The sequence below is a fragment of the Euphorbia lathyris genome, chromosome 2 (genome assembly GCF_963576675.1).
Source record: "Euphorbia lathyris chromosome 2, ddEupLath1.1, whole genome shotgun sequence".
NCBI classification, from domain to species: Eukaryota; Viridiplantae; Streptophyta; class Magnoliopsida; order Malpighiales; family Euphorbiaceae; genus Euphorbia; species Euphorbia lathyris.
Window position 1 is genome coordinate 39,736,127 of NC_088911.1, and position 23,910 is coordinate 39,760,036.

The 23,910-nt window shown below is 40.2% G+C and overlaps 1 protein-coding gene and 1 pseudogene across 1 annotated transcript; one reads left to right on the top strand and one right to left on the bottom strand.

Moving 5' to 3' along the window:
• Positions 1 to 5,880: 5,880 nt before the first annotated feature.
• LOC136220414 (low affinity inorganic phosphate transporter 8-like) lies at positions 5,881 to 7,509 on the bottom strand. Its single transcript, XM_066008236.1, has one exon. It carries the CDS (start codon positions 7,507 to 7,509, stop codon positions 5,881 to 5,883), a length of 1,629 nt encoding a protein of 542 aa, XP_065864308.1.
• A 10,721-nt stretch (positions 7,510 to 18,230) lies between these two features.
• LOC136217888 (CDPK-related kinase 1-like) lies at positions 18,231 to 21,578 on the top strand (annotated as a pseudogene).
• The last annotated feature ends 2,332 nt before the right edge of the window (positions 21,579 to 23,910 follow it).

Genomic DNA, 23,910 nt, shown 5'->3' on the forward strand with positions numbered 1-23,910 from the left:
CCAAGCAAGACTCCATAGTGAAGCTGGATGAACTGCAGTTAATGATGGTGAATCACATGGATTCCCTCCAAGGCCAAATAAATGCTCTGTCTGCAGTAAACACGGGATATGCTACCTCTACTGAGGCTGACCACCACTTCACCAAGCTACACTCTGAGCTGACCAGTACTCATACGCTAATTTCCTCCTCTTACCAGTGTTCGATCGAGCAAATTAGCGAAGCTATCCGTCTACTCAACTTAAGTAAGGAAGAGATGGATACTAACTTGGTGAAAACAAATGAAATCCTGCAATACTCTCAAGCCACCTTCAAACATGTGCGCCACACGAATGCTCAACGTCAGTTCTACGATTCGGCCTTGCTCAAAATGTATCATCAAGCTTATACTAGGCTGACTGACACGCTGACCTGGATTGGGAAATCACAAGAATATATTCTCAGTATGCTTAGTGCATCCATTCGAGTCCCCGAATCCATTATAGACGATGGCGTTCCTATCTTCGACGGTCTCGGGGAGAGCACGAAACAGCTTAAGGCGTACTCAGTGAGATTGACTCGTGCTGTTCTGAATGACACCTTCATTCCTCCTCCGCACGATGCTGGCAAAACGGGGGGGAAAGAACAAGCTGATGGAACTCAGCACAAATCAGGGGAAGCAGGAGAAGCATCTGGTAGTCAGCAACAAAGAAACACCAAGGGAAAAGGCAAAGTTAATCTTGCCCACCAAGCCCAAGTCAACAGAAAGAAATAGACTAGTTATTAGAACTTGACTTGTAGTATTTGGTTTTGGCGTTTTCTATTTTTGTATGCTGACTAACCATCTATCTATTTTAAGCATCCTTTTTTATTTAAACTGACTTATCTACATATGATGCTTACTTAAAATATGCTATATGCTGAACTGTCTTAAATGAACAAACAATCGAAATTAAAAAAAAAGAGGGAACATGCATGTGAAAAATTCTCAACACACATTTACTCTGATACATGAATACACCTTGCTCTAATACATAAATTCATAGATATAATCTCTCTGATACCTAAAACTGACCGTGTATCAATCTGAGTAAACACATGTTCCAACATATTGACCTCTTCTGAAAGCTGACCTAGGCTCATCTGAATTAGATCTTAGAAGGTCCAGAATTGAACTTAGTCAGTACAAGCATGCTTTGATTTTTCTCAATTAAATCTTGGAAGGTTTAGAGTTAAATTGAGTCAAATAGATGCAACCCTTACGGGGGAGTAATTTCAGAAGAACGAAAGACAATTCAATCATGGGGAATTTCAAAACTGAGTTCCATAATTAAAAAATTTGCCAACATCAAAATGGGGGAATTTGTTGAAACACCTTTCCAACATGATTTTGATTTGACAAAATTATTTAAGTTAATCCATGATTAAGACAATTAAATTTAAGTGCTTTGATTTAATTGTACTAATGCGTTTGTTCAATGTTGAGTATAAAAATACTTATAAGACATAACATAGTCAGCATGGCAACATAGCGCGGGCTGAGTAAAGAATAACTCAGTACGAAAGAAGGAAAGTCTTCTTCAGAACCAAAGCTTACAAATGAAGCTGATCACAGAAGCTGAGTGAAAAGCAACTCAGCATGAAAGAAGAGAAGTCTTCTTCGGAACTATATCTTGCAGAACGAAGCTGACCGTGGAAGCTAAGTGAAAGGCAACTCAGTATCGGAATTGGCAACAATCAAAGACAACGACTATCAAAGTCATGCTGAATGATTTTAAGACAGCACGAATGATCCGTTTGCTAAAAGATAAGATCCGACAACTGTCTGCACCAATAATAGAGATCTCGGAATTACTCACAGAGTCAATTTCGAGATGCATGGGTCAACTGTCCGTTAGCTAAAAGACGAACTAGCACTATAAGACAAACCTGCGAGAAGAAGACAAGCCTGGCGCCTGAGAAATTCAGACGACAGGATTGGCCTGCAAATCTGAAGCTGACCAGAACATGTCGCAATGAAAAAGCCATTTGAATCCAACGGATAATTCCAGATTCAAATGATTGTGTCTTCAGACCTCAACTATAAAAGGACAAGTGCAGTTCTTGGATCCTTGGCCGATTGTAAAAACAAAAAGAGAACAAAAGTATACATACAAAAGCACACCAAAATAAGAAAAAGATCTTACACCAAATTTCCATTTCTGTGTAAAAGCTAGAGTGATTTTTGTAATCATCTAAAGTGTTCTTTGTCTGAAAAAGAACAATTATGTATCAATTTTAAAATTGAGAGAGCGGTGCTGAGTACTCGATTTTCAGTACTCAGCGGTAGAGAAATCTAGGTGTTCGGTTATAACACTTAGTAGGAGTTGAGTAGATGAATAGAGGACGGTACTCTTACATATTCAACTGCCTTGTAAACGGTTTGTGCTCTACCTTTAAAGAGCTCAGTATTGGATTGAAAAAGCCCGGAGGAATTCTGGGGACTGGACGTAGGCGGAGAGGCCGAACCAGGATAAGTCGTGCTGAGTAATTTCTATCTCTCTCTCAATATATATCTGTATGTGTTGCTTGCTATATTTACTCAGTATTTAAATTGTTCAAGCTGACACTGAGTAGATCAGAGTGTTGAGTTGGAAGCTGACCATAAAAGTGTCATTTCCCAACTCTCAAGTAAAACAGTTCTAGTCAGTATCTGACTAAAGCCGTCTTACGTATCACTCGGCCGTGCTGACCAAAACTGAGTTGTGAAACTCAAAGATTTATATTAAGTCAGCATAATTAAAACGAAAAAGTTATATTAGTTCCTAACCCCCCCCCTTGGAACTAATCACACAGGACCAACACTCACCACAACCATAATCAAGCGGATGAGAAATCACATCAGCACAAGAATAATCAATGTTATAATTGTGGAAAAAGAGGTCACTATGCCCGAGATTACCTATATAAGAAAGCAGAAGGGAACGCTACAACATCCACACATTCTCAAGATAAAAAGAGAGGAAGGTTGGGGCTTTGAGGCTTCGTGTGCAATTATAGATCTAATGACATGTGATACAGTCATGCCCTCCAGAGCAGATGCACAAGATGAGCTAGCACTTACCGCTATAAGTAATAAATTTATCAATTACAATGATGATTGGATAGTGGACTCTGGATGCTCTAACTGTATGACTGGAGATAAGAAAAAATTATCGAGCATGAAAAAGTATAAAGGGGAGCGAGTTGTTGTCACCGCGAACAACACAAAATTACCAATCACGCATGTTGGCAAGACGATGGTCGTGTCTCGATACAACTCTAAAGAAGTGCAACTAGAGAATGTATTCCATGTACCTGGGATGATAAAGAACTTGATATCAGTAATGAAACTTACATCCTCAAGCAACTATGTGGTATTTGGTCCGAACGAAGTGAAGGTGTATCAGAGTCTGAGGCCGACAAGCACACCTCTTATGGAAGAGAGAAAACTTGAGTCTGTCTACGTAATGTCAACAAAAATAGCCTATGTAGACAAGGCTAGAAAGAACGAGACAGTTGATCTATGATATGCATGCATGGGCATGTGAGCTATCATAAGTTAAAGGTGATGATGAAGAAGTCGATGCTCAATGGACTTCCATAACTTGATGTTTGAAAAGACATTATATGTGCTGGATGCCAGTTCGAGAAAGCACAATAGTTGTCGTATAAAGATTCTCAGTACCGAGCAAAGGAGCCGCTCGAGTTGGTGCATTATGATGTATTTGGTCGTGTCATAAGTTTTTGAAAAACAAATCAAAAGCATTTAGCAAGTTTCAAGAGTTCAAAGAGAAGGTCGAGAAGGAACTTGATCGAAAGATCCAATGCCTTTGCAATGACAATGGAGGAGAGTATACTTCACATGAGTTCTCAAGATACTTGCAAGACTGCAAGATTCAACAACAATTGACTTGTCCTAATACTCCACAACAAAACGGTGTAGCAGAAAGGAAGAACATACACATTGCATGTAAAAGTATGGTCTGGACTATGATGAGACATTTAGTCCAATTCTGAAGATCATCATAGTACATGTTCTACTAGCACTTGGAGCTAGTAAAGATTAGAAACTATGGTAGATGGATGTGAAAAATGCTTTCTTACATGGCGAATTGGATTAAGAGATATATGGACCAACCTCAAGGGTTCGAGAGCAAGGCTCAATCAAACTATGTATGCAAGCTGAAGAAGGCGTTGTATGGATTGAAGAAAGTACCAAGAGCATGGTACAGGAAGATAGCGAAGTTCCTCATTCAAAGAAGCTATATGATGGCACCTGCGATTTTAGTTTATTCGTGAAAGTCTAAGGTGAGAAGTTGGCAATGGTATTAGTTTATGTTGATGATCTTATCATCACATGTGATGATGTTGCCGAGATCAATCAAGTCAAAGTCAACTTATCAGTACATTTCCAAATGAAATCCTTGGCTTCAACATTTCTTTGGTCTTGAAGTTGAACGCGCAAAGGAAGGAATTTTCTTATGTTAGCATAAGTATGCTAAAGATCTTTTGGAGAAGTTTGGGATGGACGAATGCATGCCTATTACAACTTTAGTAGCGGCACACGTAAAGTTATGTTCCGCTGAAAGAAAAGACTTGGAAGATGCGACAATGTACAAACAACTAGTTGGAAGTCTGATCTATCTCACTCTGACGAGGCCAGACATATCATATGCAGTAAGTATAGTAAGTCAGTTTATGCAAAATCTGAAGAAGCCTCATTTAAAAGCTATCTGGAGAATTCTTGGATATGTCTGAGGTACCATGGACTATGGTATCTTATATAAGAAAGGAGGAAAGAGTGAGGTACGTGGATATTATGGTGCTGATTATGCTGGAGATCATGACACACAACGTTCAACTACAAGTTACATATTTAGTCTCGAATTGGGACCTATATCTTGGTGGAGCAAAAAACAACCTACGATGTCCTTATCAAGTATCGAAGCAGAGTACATGGCAACAATAACATCAGCTAAAGAATGTACTTGGCTAATACAGCTTGTGAAAGATCTTTATCAACCAGTCGATTACTCGGTACAGTTATATTATGATAATCAGTCAGTGATACAATTGACTGAAAATCCAACGTTCCACGCCAGAACCAAACATGTTAAAGTTCATTATCACTTTGTACGAGAAAATGTCTTATGTGGAGACATCAAGATGCAATACGTGACGACTAAAGACCAAGTTGGTGACATCTTTACGAAAGGATTTAATGGTATAAAATTTGAACAATTCAGAAGGCAGCTCGGAATGGCAACAAAGTACGAGAATTAAAAGTCATTGCGGAGGGAGGAGTATTAGAAAGTCATCATAGATCTTTTAATAGAAGTTTCTAGCAAACAAAGACTTTTTATTCTAGACTAATCTATAAAATTCTTCTAAATATCTAGGATTTTCTTATATGGTTGTTATTTACTTAGTGACGACATATTCTTGTATAAATAAGTCATCTAGTATCAGGTTCATGTAAGTGAGTGAAATAGAATGAGAATTAATATAAAAGTATTGGTGAATCAAAACAAAATAAAGTGTAAGTGAATGTGAATGCGTGGTGCGGTGCGGTGCCTGTCAAATTATATTAAGGTGTATGGTGTGTAAAATTAGATTAATAAAATAAATTTTTTTCTATTAACTCCAAATTCTTAACATATACATATACACATACACAAATACATGTATGTATTTTACACGGCATGAAAATAGTACAATTATAATTTGCAAACAACAAAGATAGATAAGCACAAGGTACTTTAAAAATAAAAATTGATTTACGAATGAGTCTTTTCCATTCTTTATTTATATCTATCAAAATGAAGAAGAAGATGAGACGAGTTTGTTCTTATTAAGCATTTTTATGATCACACACACAAGAATTAAGTCATTTCAGCAGTACCATTATAGTTTCTAGCACTCTCATTTGCACGTCCTTCCATATCCTTATCTTCACCGGAGATTTCCTCAAGCGACCTCCCTTTAGTTTCCGGAACCAAGAAAGAAAAGAAAAACCCCAGCAAATTCACCACAGCAAGTCCAATAATCGCCTTCTTGATATCATCTGAGTTTCCATCAAGCGTGTAGCTCTGCACCAGGAACGCACCTATAATAGCACCGGCTTTTCCTGCCGCAGCTGATATCCCATGGCAGGTCGACCTAAATCTCGCAGGGAACAGCTCTGCCGGAACTATAAATGTTGTACTGTTTGGCCCGAAATTGGCGAAAAAGAGTGTAAGACCGAAAAGAACAACGAACAATATAGGGTTTCCTCCGCAGTATTCTGTTTTAGCAGTCTTGCTGCAATTTGATTTCTCTCCTCGTAGATTACCGTATTGAATTCCGAGAATCGCCATACAGATTGACATAAGGAGGAAGCCACCGAGTTGGATTATGTATCTTCCGATCCGATCAATCAAGAAGACGGTGAACCAGTAGCCCGGAACAGTAGCAACGAGTGCAATAATGGCCATTGCTCTAGCTAGATAATACATTTCCTCCAAGGCATTATATGTGGATGCTTTGTGTAAAAGTCCACTTCCGGGATAGATATCTTTCTGCGCTAAATTCAGACTATAAAACGCAATATCTAGTAAGAACCAGGTAGTCGTCGTGCCGAGAAGATGCAATCCATGGCGGCTAAAGAATTCGGAGGAGAATAATTTGTATTGAGCTGTGGAAGGAGGAGCTTTTGAGATATTCCCTTCCTCGACGAAAAAGTCTCTGTCGAGAACCTTCCCCATATCCGCAGCAGCTTTCTTTTGATTCCCCTCAACCAAGGCAGTATACCTAGCAGTTTCAGGCATTTTCATCCTCCAATAGAAGGTTAAAGCTGCCGGGACAGCACCAAACATGAGGACAAATCGCCAAACGAAGTCACCTTCCGGCTGAGTTGACATCACCGGGTTAACACTAAACGCCGGAGCTGGAAAAGCGTGAAGGAAAGCCTTGGAGACAATTGTAGATACAGCTCCGGCAAACAATATCCCCATCCCTTGCATAGCAAACACCGCAGCAATAAAAGCTCCTCGGGTTTTCTGGTTAGCATACTCAGACATAATCACAGCAGAAAGGGGATAATCTCCTCCGATCCCAAACCCTAGCCAAAACCGGAAGAAACAAAGAGAAGCAACCATACTTTCCTTGGTGGAACCAAAGGAAAGTCCAGAAGCTAAAGCACATCCAACCATAGTGACTAAAGTTATTCCATAAACCTTTTTTCTCCCAAGTTTATCGCCTAACCAGCCGAAGAAGAGCTGGCCTACTAAAGTTCCACATAAGGCGACTCCTGTAATTGCGTTGTTGATGTTGTCCGGTAGCTTACCAGGCTTTCCCGTTGTGGGATCGTAGTAGTATAAGCGCCCTAAAAGCTTGGTCACTGCACTGATGCAGAACAAATCGTATGCGTCGGTGAAGAAACCCATGCCTGCGATTACAATTGCTTTGAAGTGGTAGAGTTGAGTCTTGGCATTGTCTAGGGCTGAGAAGATTGATTGAGTCCCGTCCGCCATTGTTGCTGTTTTGAAAATGAATAGGGTGGATGTTTATAATATAGTAGGGGAGTTTTGGAAGATTTAGTTTGACATACAAGAAATTCCCATTGCTATTATCGAGTTATATTGGTCTAATGTTGTTTCTTTCTGCTTATAACTGGCTGCAGATGTTCAATTTTGTTTTTGTTTTTTAGTAGAATGATACAAAACATTTTGTAGGTAGCCTTGTGTTTTGGGGATCATTAATCGCCTGCACATTTGGTATTTGATTGATTTTGTATTTCTATTGTCTGGGACTTCTCCAAAGTTGGTTTGGATATTCTTTTGTTTTTGAGAGCATATCCTAGTTTACGATGAAAATAAACCTCATAGTTTTGCTCATAGAGATATCTTGTCCTCTTCTCTTGTCTTTGTCAAGGTTGACATAATGAACCTGTAAGTAATTGCTACGAGTAGCAGGAGAATTGGGTGCGTATAAGTAAGTTGAATGGGTTAATAAGCCAACTTTAAGTAAATTTAAAAGTTTTTTAAGACCAAATTTAGAAAATTTGGTACATTTTAAGTGTTCATTTTATTGTAGAAAACCATCATAATCTATCCAAAATGTTAATTTTTAACTCTGAATTATTATTTGGCTACATTGGTTCTCTAACTAATTCAAAATATTAACTTTTGTTGCTTGACTTATTATTTAGTTACATTTGTGCCTGGTCTATCCAATATTTATGAAATCTCGAGCATCCACGTTGATTGAAATTATACCAATTTTAAATAGATTGGGTGACAAATGTTACTAAATAATAAATTCGGAAGGCAATACCTAACATTTCCAATAAATTAGAGATGCAATAGTGCTTTAAACATATCTTATCAAAGTCTGCAAATGAATGCTAAGAGGAAATGGAATGATCAAGGAACCTTGGAGTAGCTAAACTTGCATAAGCAATTGTACAAAAAAAATATACGGTGTTTGTTTATCCCATTTTCACATTTCACATCCATTTGCATTTTCATATTAAAAATATAAGTTTTAGATATTTGATTAAATAATTATTGTTTGACCAGTACTTTCATTTTTTGTTCGCTTTGGACTCCTACACTATATTTTTATTTTCTATTTTATCCTTTTTAAATGGTTCTGATTTATGATAATTTGCTGATACAGATTGAAAGCGATAAATTAAGGTTTTAATCGTAAACCAACAAAGAGGTTCTTCTCTAGCTAAACTAGAAGGAGTGAATCCCAATAAACAAGATATAAACCTTAGGTTCTCAAAGAGAATGATTTTGATTGATTAAAAGTTGTTTCATCCTTACGAAATGGGGGTTTAAATACATCCCCTTAATGATAACAAAAGACAAGGACTACCCCTACTAGGGTTACAATAAGGTTATCAACAAAAGGGTAAAATAGGTGATACGCCCCGACAATCAGTACAAACGTACAGGTACGGAGTGTCAGGGTTGTTGGTGAATTCCTTCGGGAGGAAGTAAACCTGGAGATCCGCCCAGGAGTAGCTTGAGGATCCTCCCCTGGTCAGATGTTGATACGCCTCCTTGTGTACTCCTAGATCCGCCCTGCTCGTATGTCCTTGGGATCCGCCCCCCTAGGTACACCCTCCATGGATGTGATGTCTGAGGATCCGCCAAGACGCACGTGATCAGTGATCCCAGTTGGGATGTCCGCATCATTCTCTCCTTCTTTAAAAGATCTCGGCACTGATTCGTCCTTGTTGAACTCCAAAGGACCATCCGGCTTCCACGGGCTAAGGTCACGGATGTTGAACGCTGGTGAGATTTTACCAAGCCAATTCGGCAATGCTATATGATAGGCATTGGCATTGACCTTCTTGGTGACCTTATATGGCCCGTATTTCCTAGGCCGAAGCTTGCTGCTTGGGGCGTTGGCGAGTCTTTCTTTGCCCAAATATACCATAACCTCATCCCCAACTTCAAACTGTAGGTCCCTGCGGTGCTCATCCGCCTTAGCCTTTAATTTCTGATTTCTCTCCTCAAGAGTCTCTCTCACTTCTTGGTGCATCTGTACATAATCTTTGGCCAGATGGTTGGTAGTCACGTTTCCTTTAGGAAGATGGGCTATATCGAGGACGTGATTCGGGATCTTCGTGTATACTAGCTCAAATGGGGATCTCCTGGTTCCCGAATGTACAGAGCCGTTGTAGGCGAACTCAGCTTGGGCTAAGACCACATCCCACATCCTGGGCTTATCCTTACATTTGCTGCGCAGTAAGTTTCCCAAAGTTCTATTGACAACCTCTGTCTGTCCGTCTGTTTGAGGGTGGGCGGTGGTGCTAAACTTCAGAGACGTATCAAACAGAGCCCACAACGTGCGCCAGAAGTGACTGAGGAATTTCGTATCACGATCCGAGACAATGCTCTTAGGTACGCCATGTAGCCTGACAATCTCTTTGAAAAATAGCTTAGCAGTCGCTGAGGCATCATTTGTCTTGCGACATGGTATGAAATGGGCCATCTTTGAAAACCGATCAACCACGACAAAAATGGAATCCATGCCTCTCTGAGTTCTGGGTAACCCTAGGACAAAATCCATGGACAGATCCTCCCATATGGTTTCTGGTATAGGCAAGGGTAGCTGCAAGCCAGCATTTGTAGTGCGTCCCTTGGCGGTCTAGCAAATATAGCATCGTTCTACTAAGTAGGCAACATCTCTCCTCATCTTAGGCCAGAAATAACGGGAACTCACTGCTTCATATGTCTTGTCTCGCCCAAAATGCCCTCCCAAGGATCCGCCATGTAGATCACGAATGACCTTTTCGCGGATGGAAGTGCAGGGTAAGCAAAGTTGGTTACCCCTCATGAGATACTCATCCATCAGGCGATACGCCCCATCCCCATGCTGATGCTGACACTTTTCCCAGATACTGCCAAAATCAGGATCCGCCAAGTATTCTCCTCGGATGTGTTCAAAACAATCGGTCTCCAGTTTTACTGTCTTGATTAGTGACACTCTTCGACTTAAGGCGTCCGCCACCTTGTTCTGTTTTCCAGCCTTATGGATAAGCTTATAGGGGAACTTATCTATGAAGGCGGCCACCGGGCATGCATGGAGCTTCGAAGTTGCTTTTGACTTCCCAGGTACTTGAGAGCTTGATGGTCAGTGTAGAGGATGAATTCTTTCCCCACCAAGTAATGTTCCCACACTTTCAACGCCCTTACTACAGCATAAAATTCTTGATCATATGTGGCCCACTTTTGCCTTGCCTCACAGAGCTTCTCACTGAAATACGCAATCGGCCTCTTTTCTTGCATCAGGACACGACCAATCCCAACTCCACTGGCGTCACACTCAACCTCGAACAGTTTATCAAAATTGGGATACGCCAGCACTGGCGATGTACTCAGCTTTTCCTTGATCAGGGCGAAGCTCTTCTCTTGAGCACCCGCCCATGCGAATCCCTTTCCTTTCTTCAAGCACTCCGTCAACGGGGCCACTATGGAACTGAAGTTCTTGATGAATCGTCGATAAAATGTTGCTAGCCCATGAAAGCTCCTGATGTCCCCCACGTTCCTCGGAGTAGGCCATTCTCGGATGGCTCTTACCTTCTCTCCATCAACTTGGACCCCATCGCCATTAACCACGAACCCAAGGAAAACCAGGCTCTCCATGACAAAATCACATTTCTTAGTGTTGGCGTATAGCTGGTGTTTCCTTAATAGGTCAAATACTGTCCGCAAGTGCTCCACATGTTCCGCCAAGGTCTGGCTATGAATCAGAATATCATCAAAATACACAACTACAAATTTGCCAATTACCGGGCGGAGCACCTGATTCATCAGCCTCATAAATGTACTGGGGGCATTAGTCATCCCGAATGGCATTACTAACCACTCATACAATCCATCTTTGGTCTTGAAAGCCGTCTTCCACTCATCCCCAGATCGAATTCGTATCTGATGATAACCACTCCTGAGATCAATCTTGGAGAAAAATCGGGATCCGCCAAGTTGGTCTAGCATATCATCCAGCCTTGGAATAGGGAACTTATACTTGATAATGATCTTGTTAATAGCCCTGTTGTCCACACACATCCGCCAAGATCCATCCTTCTTGGGTGTAAGTAGGGCTGGGACGGCGCATGGACTCATACTTTCTCTAACGTATCCCATCTCAATGAGCTCTTCAACTTTCTGCCTCATGATGTCATTTTCCTTTGGGCTCATTCGATAATGGGGAAGACTTGGTAAACTAGCCCTAGGCACAAGGTCGATGTGATGTTGGATGTCCCTCAAAGGTGGTAACCCACTTGGCAATTCCTCAGGGAAAAGATCCGGATACTCGCCAAGTAGGCGGGTCACTTCATTCGGCATCTCCCGTTCATCCACTGGGGGGGCTTCGTGATTCGCCTTAACCATTACCACATACACCATCTGGCTCTCTTCACATTCGCTGACAAATGATTTGTGTGTGGGATAGACTACCAAGGTAGACTTCTCGTCGGCCTTTGGCTCTCTCATCATTGGAGTAAGTACGAACTTCACCCCATTCTTCACAAATCTGTAAGTGTTCTCTCTTCCTGCGTGGATGGCGTCGTTATCAAACTGCCAGGGTCTACCCAACAATAGGTGGCAGGCGTCCATATCGACCACATCACAACAGACTTCATCACTATAATCACCAATCTCAATAGGTACCCTGCATTTCTGGTTTACTCTAAGTTCACCCACGTTCTTGATCCATCCCACCTTATAGGGGTCGGGATGCGCCTCCGTCAACAACCCGAATTTCCGAACGGCGCTGCTGCTCACAATGTTCTCTTGGCTCCCACTATCTATTATCACATTGCATCGCCCACCTTTCACAAGACAGCGGGTCCTGAATAGTCGGTGCCTCTGATCTCCCTCTATCCGGTTGGAGACTAACAAACGCCGTACCACATGAATGGCGTATCTTTCTTCATTTGCCTCATCATCATCTTCTCCTAAGGGTTCACAAAATACTTCATCCCCTTCGTCATAGTCATCTTCATACCTCTCCACCATGTTGGCGCTCTTCCTCCTAGGACATTCGTTGGACCTATGGTCTGGCTCATTGCACCGAAAACATTTAAAAGGCGCTAGCCTCGTGTACGGATTGTTGCTCTTGGGTGGTATAAGTGCTTCCTTATATGGCCTAGTATCTCCGACAGATCCCCTTCCCACACTGTTGACCTTGGCCCCACTGGCACTCGCCACCTGCTTGCCTTTGTCATAAGGCTTCATGTTATCTCTTCCTCCATGCGTATACTCAGTAGTGGCGGATCTCCTGGATCTCCTGGTTAGTTGGGATTCAGCCTTGAGGGCTAAATTCCTGGCATCTTGTACCCGAACCACCATCTGTGTGCCAATACGATCCTGGATGTTGTATCTTAACCCTTCTAGATACCTAGAGATCTTTTGGCTTTCAGTTTCTGACAAGTTGGACCTTGCCGAAAGCCTCAAGAACTCTGAGGTATATTCATGGACACTTCGGGTCCCTTGAGAGCATCCCCTGTAGGAGCTGTAAATATACTGCTCATAATCCGGCGGTAAGAACCGCTCCCTCAACATCGCCTTCATCCGTAGCCAAGATCTAATCGGGTCTCTGCCCCCTCTTCTTCTTTCTTCCCTCATCTGATCCCACCAAACTGATGCGCCACCCTTCAAGCGATACGCCACCAGCCTCACTTTCCTCTCATCAGGAATCCCAGAATACTCAAAGAAACGTTCAACTTCCGATAACCAGTCTAAGAATCCCTCTATATCCAGTTCGCCTCCAAAAGATGGTAAGTCTATTTTTAGCTTAAAGGCATCATCTCTATCAAAGTTTCCTAGACCTGGGTACACTCTAGCAACATCCACACGTCGGTTGTCAACATGCCCAACATCCCTCGTAGTTCTAACGGCATCATCATCCCCAATACCCTCAAAGTCATCACTATCACTATCAGCATTATGCACAAGGACATAGTTGGGTCTTCTTACCTCAGGATCCCTAGGACCCATTTGTGGAAGCTGCGGTTCAGGGACTCCTTCCTTTCTCTGGGTTGATCCTCCCGCGGTTGGTCGGATTAGAGCCAGAACCTCCAGTTTGAAGTTTTCTAGGGAGGTGGCTAGCTCCAGGAACCATTGGTCGGTTTGCCTCTGCCGCTCATGGCTGGCTTGGATCTGCTCCGCGAGGTGCTCCCTCAGCTCCTCATACCTTCGGTCACTGGTCTCCATGGAATCTTGCGGTTGTCGGGGTTGAACCATTGCCAAAAGAAGTTTCGGGCCAGGAAACGATCGGCTCTGATACCAACTGATACAGATTGAAAGCGATAAATGAAGGTTTTAATCGTAAACCAACAAAGAGGTTCTTCTCTAGCTAAACTAGAAGGAGTGAATCCCAATAAACAAGGTATAAACCTTAGGTTCTCAAAGAGAATGATTTTGATTGATTAAAAGTTGTTTCATCCTTACGAAATGGGGGTTTAAATACATCCCCCTAATGATAACAAAATACAAGGACTACCCCTACTAGGGTTACAATAAGGTTATCAACAAAAGGGTAAAATAGGTGATACGCCCCGACAATCAGTACAAAGGTACAGGTACGGAGTGTCAGGGTTGTTGGTGAATTCCTTCGAGAGGAAGTAAACCTGGAGATCCGCCCAGGAGTAGCTTGAGGATCCTCCCCTGGTCAAATGTTGATACGCCTCCTTGTGTACTCCTAGATCCGCCCAGCTCGTATGTCCTTGGGATCCGCTCCCCTAGGTACACCCTCCGTGGATGTGATGTATGAGGATCCGCCAAGACGCGCGTGATCAGTGATCCCAGTTGGGATGTCCGCATCATTTGCTAAAACAACAGACAAATAAAAAATATATTTATATAAACCTAACATGTAACTATTATATGTTATTATAAATTATACTAATTTGAAAAGTTCAATTTGTAGTATTTATTTAGAATTATAAGTTTAAAATTGAATTTAATGTGAATATACAATAATCCTTTGACTTTGATGAGGATGTAATTCTTGCTCATATAGTCCATGCTACCCCATCGTATCACTTTACTATCAAATCAATAGTTTTTTTTTGGTAGAAACATGAAAGGAAAAAAAACAACCAAACAAAAAAGAAAACCTATCCTGGGATCAGCCTAGGGAAGCTAACCCCAATCCTATCTTCTAAAAGAAGAGAAGAGAGAAAAATAGGAGGATCAGAAAGGGTAGTGACGCCCAACGTCCCCTCATGACCAGCCGCCGCCAAGCGATCCGCAGCCCGGTTCTGCTCTCTGAAAATGTGGCTGAACTTTATGAACTCAAAGGAAGAGCAGAGCCTTTTAATAGCTTTGATAAGGTTTCGACTATTAAGACAAATAGCATGGTTCTCAGAAATCATTTTAATGGCCTCCATGTTATCAGACTCAACAGATAACATCTTTAAACCCAGACTCTTGGCAAGCTTGATACCAGAGAGAATTCCCTAAAGCTCCGCTGAAAAGGAAGAGCCCAACCCCATATTCTGGGTGAACCCAGACAGCCAGGCGCCCCCCGTATCTCTAAGAACACCTCCGGCATCAATCTTCCCATCATTGAGGCAGGAGCCATCCGTATTCAATTTCACCACCCCTTCTCTCGGCCTGCTCCAACCAAGGAGGTGGACATCTCTCTTCTGGGTAGACCTGGCAAGGGAATCCCCTTTGAAACTCTCAGTAATATTAGAGAGTTTTTTCGAGAAGAATTCAGCTAAGTTAGGAATAAAAACAGTTTTATCACCAAAAATCTCCTCGTTCCTCCACTTCCAAATTTGGTGACAGATGATAGCAAAGAAAATATCACCATGCTCCATGTTAGCCAGTAACTTCCCACTAACACCATTAGAGAACCGGTCACGCTTAGAGTGGGCAAGGAAGGAAGAAAGAATGTGGTGTGGGAGAATTTTCTTCCACACCTCTTTACTCTTAGAGCAGTCCCTAAGAGCATGGCACAAAGTTTCATCATGGCCTCTGCATCTACTGCAAGCTCCTGAATCCACCAGATGCCGTCTATGCCTATCCGAATTAGTAAGCAACATGTCCTTAACCCCCAGCCACAGGAAACTCCTAATACGGTAAGGGACTTTTAGGGCCCAAATGAATTTCCAAGTATCAGAGATAGGACCAGACCTGTTGAGGGTAAATGCTTCAAAGGCCGATTTGCAGGAATAAGCACCATTGTTAGTCAGGGCCCAACAATGCCTATCCTTATCTTCCTCTTGATTACTTATCTTCACTCCTCTAATTCTAAGGAGAGTATCCAGGCTAAAGAAGGTATCAAACTTAGACCAAATCCAGTCCCCCTCAGAATCAACCACATCGGCGATCCTCCAATTACGGATATTACTAGGCGGAGGGGAGCTACACACTTCTAATAACGGGTTATCTCCAAACCAGATATCATTCCAGAAACTGATGGATATGCCATTACCCACCTCCAAGCCAACCCCCGAGTAGAACTCTGCAAACACAGCGCTAAGCCCTTTCCAGAGGAAAGAACAATTGGCAACCCTCTCCTTAGGGCCCCCAAAATTTTTGTCTTTTCGATACTTTCCACAGAGAAGATGAACCCAAAGAGAGGAGGGGCATTGCCACATTCTCCAGAGGAGCTTCATTAATAAGACTTTGTTATTATCTTTAGCTTGTATTATCCCAAGACCTCCCATACTTTTCGGCTGGCAGACCTCCTTCCAAGGGACAAGGTGAATCTTTTTCCCCTCTCCAGACTCTCCCCAAAGGAAACGCCTGTTAATTTTGTCAAACTCATTAAGAACAGGCTGAGGCAGTCTACAAGCTTGCATGATATGATTAGGAGCCGCGCAATTGACAGACTGAATTAACGTTAGACGGCCTGCCAGGGAAAGAGAATTAGCTTTCCAACTAGCACACAACCCATTAGTTTTATCCAGAGTTTCTTTAAAAGAGGCTTTGGAAACTCTGTCGCTATAGAGGGGGACCCCTAGATACTTACCCAAAGAGTGAGTAAGAGGAATACCAGATAAATCACTTAGCCTTTTATAAACGAATTTATCCATGTTTTTAGAGCAAAGCATCCGAGATTTTTGGATATTGATCTTCTGGCCAGAAGCAGCGCAGAAACAATTAAGGATATCCATAACCACACCAACTTGCTCCTCATTCCCTTCCACAAAGATCATCACATCGTCAATGAAGAACAAATGGGTAATAGGAGGGCAGAACTTGTTGATGGACACAGGATGGAAATTCCCATTGCTCACAGCCTCTTGGATCAGGTGCGACAACCTCTCCATAGCAATAACAAAAAGGAAAGGGCTCATAGGATCCCCTTGACGGATCCCCCTAGAGGGAGAGAACTCATCAGACATATCTCCATTGATCAAAACCTGAAAAACAGGAGAAGAAATGCAATCCTCAATCAATCTCCTCCAGCTCTCCGGGATACCAGCTCTCTTTAAACTATCCAGAAGAAACACTACAAGAAAATTGCTTTTTGGCAACAAGATTTGGCAACAACAGAAAAAGTTGTTGCTAAAAATGAACTTTAGCAACGATAGTTTTGTGTCGTTACTAATGGTTGTTGCTGTAAATTACTTACATTTGTGGAAAAAAGGTAACAACTTTGGCAACAATAGCTTCGTTGCTGTAAATAAAAGTCTTTATAGCAACAACTATATGTTGTAGTGGTAAATCAAAATATTTACAGCAACGATTGCATGTCGTTGCTGTAAATGCTTTCATTTACAACAACGACTGTGTGTCGGTGCTGTAAATGAAATCATTTACAGCAACGACTGTATGTGGTTGCTAGAAATGGAAGATTTATAGCAACTACTATATGTTGTTGCGTAAAAATTAAATATTTTAGCAACCCGAAAGGTCGTTGCGAAAGAAAATTATTAAACTAACTAATTAAAAATAAATAAATACATATTATTTTTATAATATAAAATAAATTAAATATTTAACATAATTTAATTTGAAATGGAATTATAAAATATATAATACTATTTTATTTATATGTTATATATTTATAATTTATTTTATATTAATTTTTTTATTACTATTTTAAGTTTAACTGTCACGTAATAAATTATAAAAATATAATTACTTTATATAATTTAACTCGAACTATAAAATACGATATAATTATAAATACTTAGTTAAAAATTTATATTTTACATTATGTATAATTAGTTTTTGCAACAATAATTTAATGGTGGAAAAGTGTTATCATTTAAAACATCAATTTTGTTACAGAAAATATCACTTTTTACAATAATAACCTTAAATTATTATTGCATAATTTTTTATATTTATCTATAATTGATATTAAGGGATAAGGTGTAAAAATATTTAATATATATATATATATATATATATATATATATAAATGAGAAAAAAATAACGAGAATAATAAAATATTTTTCTTAAAAACCAATTGATTATTCGGGTTATTGAAGAATTTTCAGTTCTTCGATGAATATTGAATAATTAATCACATACTTTTGATTTACTCTTATAATGAAAATAAAGATTAAAATGGGGTGAATAAATTAACGAAGAGTGATTCGAATTAGAAGTTTGGAGGTTAAATTGAAATGTCATAATAAATTAAAGAAGAAATTATAACATTAAAGGATATAACTGTATATTTTAGTAATTAAGAGGGTAATTTGGGAACTTTTCCCTATTCTTGAAGACAGCTGTACATCACGATTATTTTTGGGGGAATTGATACATCATAGATAGTTGAGTTATGCTTCTCCCTGCGGTCGACTTTCAACTCCATGGATACTGATCTCCTTTTCTCTCAATATTGACTCTCGATTACTCTCTATTGGGCTTTCCTGACCGTCTTCTATGGTTCTCGCTCAGTTCAGACTTTTATGAGGCCTCATTGAACCAGTTCCAATGACAGCGGCGGTGGTTTCCGTCTCTGATGTAGAAGTTGTTCTTGAGGAGTTTCCATCGGACTATAACTTACATGCAAAGGTAAGTTTGAGGTTTGTGACCCTCTACTCTCTCGATTCCCCTCTCTGACTTTGATTCTTCTTCTTGTTTCGGATTCCTGCGGGTTCTAAGAACTCCTAGAGGCAGAAAAGGTATTTTGAGTCTTTTGATTTGAAATGGGTGTTTGGTTATGTTGTTTGATGTTGCTTGTTCATGAGGTGAGACCTATTTGTGTTGGCTCTAGCTTTGGTTTGTGTATTCGTTATTGTTCTCTTTGCCTTTTACCTCTTTGATTCCGTAAGGAAAAGCCTTCATTCTACTTATTCCTGGTTCCTGTTGTTGCCTGAGATCAGTTTGTCATGGAAAACCTATTCAAACCCAGGAAAATGAATCAAACAGACATAATCTGTCAATTGAAACTGAAGCAACACCTGCAAATTCGAGGACAAGCAGGGCTTCTAATTACTTCAAGAAGTCACCTTTTTACAGTCCAAGTCCATTCAGGAACTCGCCTATATCAACCCCTTTGCGTATATTCAAGACGCCGTAGGTGGTGTTTCTTATGTAGTGTGTAGCCGTTATTTCAGCGCATAGTTCTGAACCATTTTTGTCCTAAATTCTTTTTTCTTGTATAATGGACATGGATGTTCCTGTTTTTCTAACCATCGGTTGTTGTGTTTTGCTTCAGAATTTTCTGTTTAGTACTACGGAGGATAATTCCCAATTGAAGGCCATTGATTTTGGACTCTCTGACTATGTAAAGCCTGGTAAGTGCATTACACTACCTTTTTTTCTTATCTTTGGGCACAAATGGATTTGATTTTGACTATAAGTTTCTGTTGCAGACGAAAGGTTGAATGACATCGTAGGAAGTGCATACTATGTAGCTCCTGAAGTTCTACATCATATGGAACTGAAGCAGACATGTGGAATATTGGTGTAATTGCTTATATTTTTCTATGTGGAAGCCGACCATTTTGGGCCCGAACAGAGTCTGGCATCTTTAGAGCTGTTCTCAAAGCAGATCCAATCTTTAATGAAGCTCCTTGGCCTTCTTTATCCTCTGATGCAACAGATTTCGTAAAGCGCTTGTTGAACAAGGACTACCGAAAGAGACTGACTGCTGCTCAGGCCCTGAGTAAGTAGCTCAAACCATTTATATTAATGTGCCGGTTTCATCATTGGTTGAGTGGATTTTTGTGTGCCAGGTCATCCATGGTTAGCCACACATCAAGATGTAAAGATCCCACTGGATATGATAGTATATAAGCTTGTGAAAGCTTATATCTCCTCAACTTCTCTTAGGAAATCTGCACTGGCGGTATGTTATATAGAGTATACAGTTTATGGTTGAAATTTCGTTGTTTAATTAGCTTAGGAAGTGTTGAAAGGATTTCTCCGTAATGAACATATTAGCTACATAGTGTTGATGCATATCTTTTGACCTTTTTTTCGACGAAACGATTGTAACGAGTATTTTTACCATGGCAGGCTTTAGTAAAGACATTAACCGTGCCTCAGCTACCTTATCTCCGGGAACAATTTACACTATTAGGACCAAGCAAAAATGGGTTCATTTCCATGTCAAACTTCAAGACCGTGAGCTCTTTTTTCTTACCATCTATTCCATTTTTTTCCTTCAAAATGTATTTTCTACATTTTCTCATGTTATTCTGAATGGTTTCAAATTGACAGGCATTAGTGAAGAACTCCACGGATGCTATGAAGGATTCAAGGGTCCTTGATTATGTGAACTTGTTAATGCTTTAAATATATTAAGTTCATCATTGGAAGCTCCCTATCGAATCTAATTACAAGGAAGATATTATGGATGTCTTTTTCAGGTGAGCAGTCTTCAGTACAGAAAACTAGATTTTGCAGAATTTTGTGCAGCTGTTGTTAGTGTGCATCAGCTAGAAGCAATGGATTGTTGGGAGCAACAGGCAAAGAGTGCCTATGATTTCTTCGATAAGGATGGGAACAGAGCTATTATGATAGAGGAACTTGTCTCGGTATGATCTCTCTCTGAAATGCGAGTCATATGCTTACAGCCCTTCCTTTTCCTACATGAACTGAACATCATAAAAATATCTTATTTTCCATTTGTATATTCAGGAGCTGGGACTTAGCCCATCGATACCAGTTCACGCAGTTATCCAATACTGGATTCGACATTCAGATGGGAAGCGGCGCTCTCTTCTTTCCTTCTCGGTAAGACTTCTCAGTGATGCTTGTTTGTTAGCTTTCCTTTTCATGCTTTTGGATTTTGAGGTTCTATTGCTTTGCTGCTATTGTCAGTCCCTTCTTCGCTGCTTCTATGGATCTCACAGATTTGAATCCAGTTGATATCTTGGAGATTAATTACAGCCCATACTGTTGTAACTTCATCCTCTTATCTGATTGTTCATTGATTTTACAATTCTATGATTTTCTTTTCTCCATGTTCTTGGGTGTTTCTATCTTGCTTTTAAGCTTGAATTCTTTTGCCTCATATTCAAAAATTGAATTATTGTCTCTCAATTAGGGCTTCATTTGTTAAACAATCAATGTAGAATCCATTGTAAGACCAGAGAATAAATAATGTGCTTCATATTATGTCTTGCTTTTTCTTAGTCTTTAATTAAATTGGCTCTCCTGGACTAACTGCAACATCTTCACAGAGTGTTGGGTGAGACTTGTTGTACTATTATTATTAAGTACTTTTTAAGATTGTTAGTCAATTTTTCTAATTTTGTTGACATATTTGTGATAACATCGTCATTTATTTTCTTTTATAGGAAACTTTGTTGTACTATTATTAAGTACTTTTTACCAATGATGAAAGCACGGTGGTCAAGTTATAGTTGAGGTTGTCCGGTTGATAGTCGATCATGTTAAAGCTCACAAGAAATTTGAATGAAACTGAAGTATAAAGAGATCTATGCTTGAGAACAGACCACTTTTTTGTATAGCTTACTAGCTTGTGGTTATAATTTTTTTGTGAACTTCACACTCAAGCTTTTTGCCATCTTTGATAATTTTTGGACTATGTGATGGTGATTCATTAGATTAGTTTTGAATGTAATTAGATATAAGGATTTTCTGTATGTAAAATTACAAGAATATATGTTGAATTGGTATTTAATTATGGTTATTAATGATTAAGCTTCCTATGATGAATTATTATGAATTATATATATATTTGTATATTTACAAATAAAAAGAAATTATGTATATATTCAGGTGTTTTGTTTATTTTGCAACAAGTTAATTGCCAAAAATGAGGCTCAATGGCAACGACAGGATATTGTAGTGAAACAATTGTATATATGGCAACGGCAATGTTGTTGCTAAACGTATGCAATATGGCAACGACGGCTCTTGTTGTGAAAAAGGAAATATATGACAACGCTTCATATTGTTGGTAAACATACAACTATTTACTGCAACGATAACCCTTGTTGCTAAATATAAATATATGTAGCAACATCATATGTTGTTGCTAAAGGAATACTCTAGTTCTTCGCATCTATTTTCCATATTTGGCAACGTCAAATCTTTCGCAACAATGATGTTGTTGCGAAATACATAATTTTGGCAACAACAATGAGATTGTTGCGAAAATCTTTAGCAACGGAATCTGTCATTACGACCGAATGTCGTTGCAGAACATGAAATGTCGTTGCAAAATACAGTTTTGGCAACGACAATTTGCGTTGCCAAAAAATGATTTTCTTGTAGTGAAAACTCCAGTTTAAACGGTCATAAGCTTTCTCCAGATCCAGCTTGAGAGCCACAATACCTTTCTTACCCTTCTTCATCTTCATGGAGTGAACCATCTCCTGGGCAATAACCACATTATCCATCATTTGTCTGTCAGGAATAAAACTGCCTTGATTCTGGCTGATAATCTCAGGAAGAATACGCCGGAGTCTATTTGCCACAATTTTAGTGATAGCTTTGTACAACACATTGCAAAGACTAATCGGCCTCATTTGTAAAAAGGAGGAAGGTTTTTCAACTTTTGGGATCAGAACCAGGAGGGTTTTATTCACCAGCCTAATATCGTTGGATCCGCCGAAAACACATTTAACAAAACTGTAAATGCCTTCCTTCACAGTTTCCCAGTGTTTGTGGTAAAAACTAGCAGGAATACCATCGATCCCCGGAGCCTTAGTAGCTCCAATACTAGAGAAAGCCAGATCAATCTCTTTCTGGTCAATAGGATGGAAAGCTTCCTTAATAGCATCCTCCTCCAGCCTAGGAAAGAAAATCCCAGAAAGGGCTTTATCCAGATCCACATCATCCTCTTTAAATAAGTCTTTATAGAAGTCAAGGGCCAGGCGGCGAATATCTTCATCCTCATAGACTCAATCACCATTGGAGTCTTTAATAGCATCGATCTGATTCCTCTGCCTCCTAATAATAGTAGAAAGGTGGAAAAACCTGGTATTCCAGTCTCCGTCCTTAATCCAAGCCTTTCTAGATTTCTGAAACCAAAGAAGCTCTTCCTGTCTAAGCACAGCTTCCAACTCGTTCTGGAGAGATCTAAGATGACAATTCAGACTGTGATCAAAACGGATCTCCAAACAGCGTTGAATGCCTTCAATTCTTCTTAAAGTTTATTCTTTCTTCTGATAATGTGGCCAAAGATGTTTCTATTCCATTCCACCATATTCCTTCTAAACCCCTCAGCGGCAAGGAGAACATTGGAATGAGGCTGCCAATTGTCCTTGACAAAATTTTTAAACTCAGGATGGGACTCCCAGGCTACCTGGTACCTAAAAGGTCTATCCCCTTTAAGCCGATGACATTTTACCAGCTTAACGAGGATAGGACAATGGTCTGAGTGGCGGAAAGGCAGATTCAGCACATTCACTTCGGGAAATCTATAAATCGCAGCAACATTCGCATAAACTTTGTCCAACCGAACAAACACGCTATTCCGTTTCCAAGTAAACTTGTGACCAGCGGCTCCCAGGTCAGACAGCCCGCATAAATCCATATTCTGCTTGTGATTGAGACACCGGTTCACATAATGATTACCCCCCCCCCCCCCCCCCCACTTTCTGATCACTCATAAGGGCAATATCATTAAAGTCCCCAGTCACCATCTAAGCATCCACCATGCTTGTACTTATAGAATACAGGATCTCCCACAGCCTTTTGCGGTTAGCCAAAACAGGATCGGCATAAACAAAGGTGAAAAAGAAGGGTTTATTACCAGGGTAACAAACCTTACTATGAATAAATTGTTTATCCATACTGATAATATCAATATTAACACGACCTGGCTTCCAGAAAAGCCAAATCCCCCCTGCCCGACCAGTAGCCTTAGATCTGACACAACTCCAATTCTTAAACTTTCTAACCACCTCATCTGCTTCGCAACCACTAATCTTGGTCTCAATCAAAGCAAAACAAGAAGGATTAAATTGTTTAATTAAATCTTTAACATGGATGCGGATAGCCTTACTAGCCGCACCTCTA

Bases quoted from the DNA above. Each gene is read 5' to 3' on its own strand.
- LOC136220414 (XM_066008236.1), bottom strand. From the start codon at position 7,509: ATGGCGGACGGGACTCAATCAATCTTCTCAGCCCTAGACAATGCCAAG.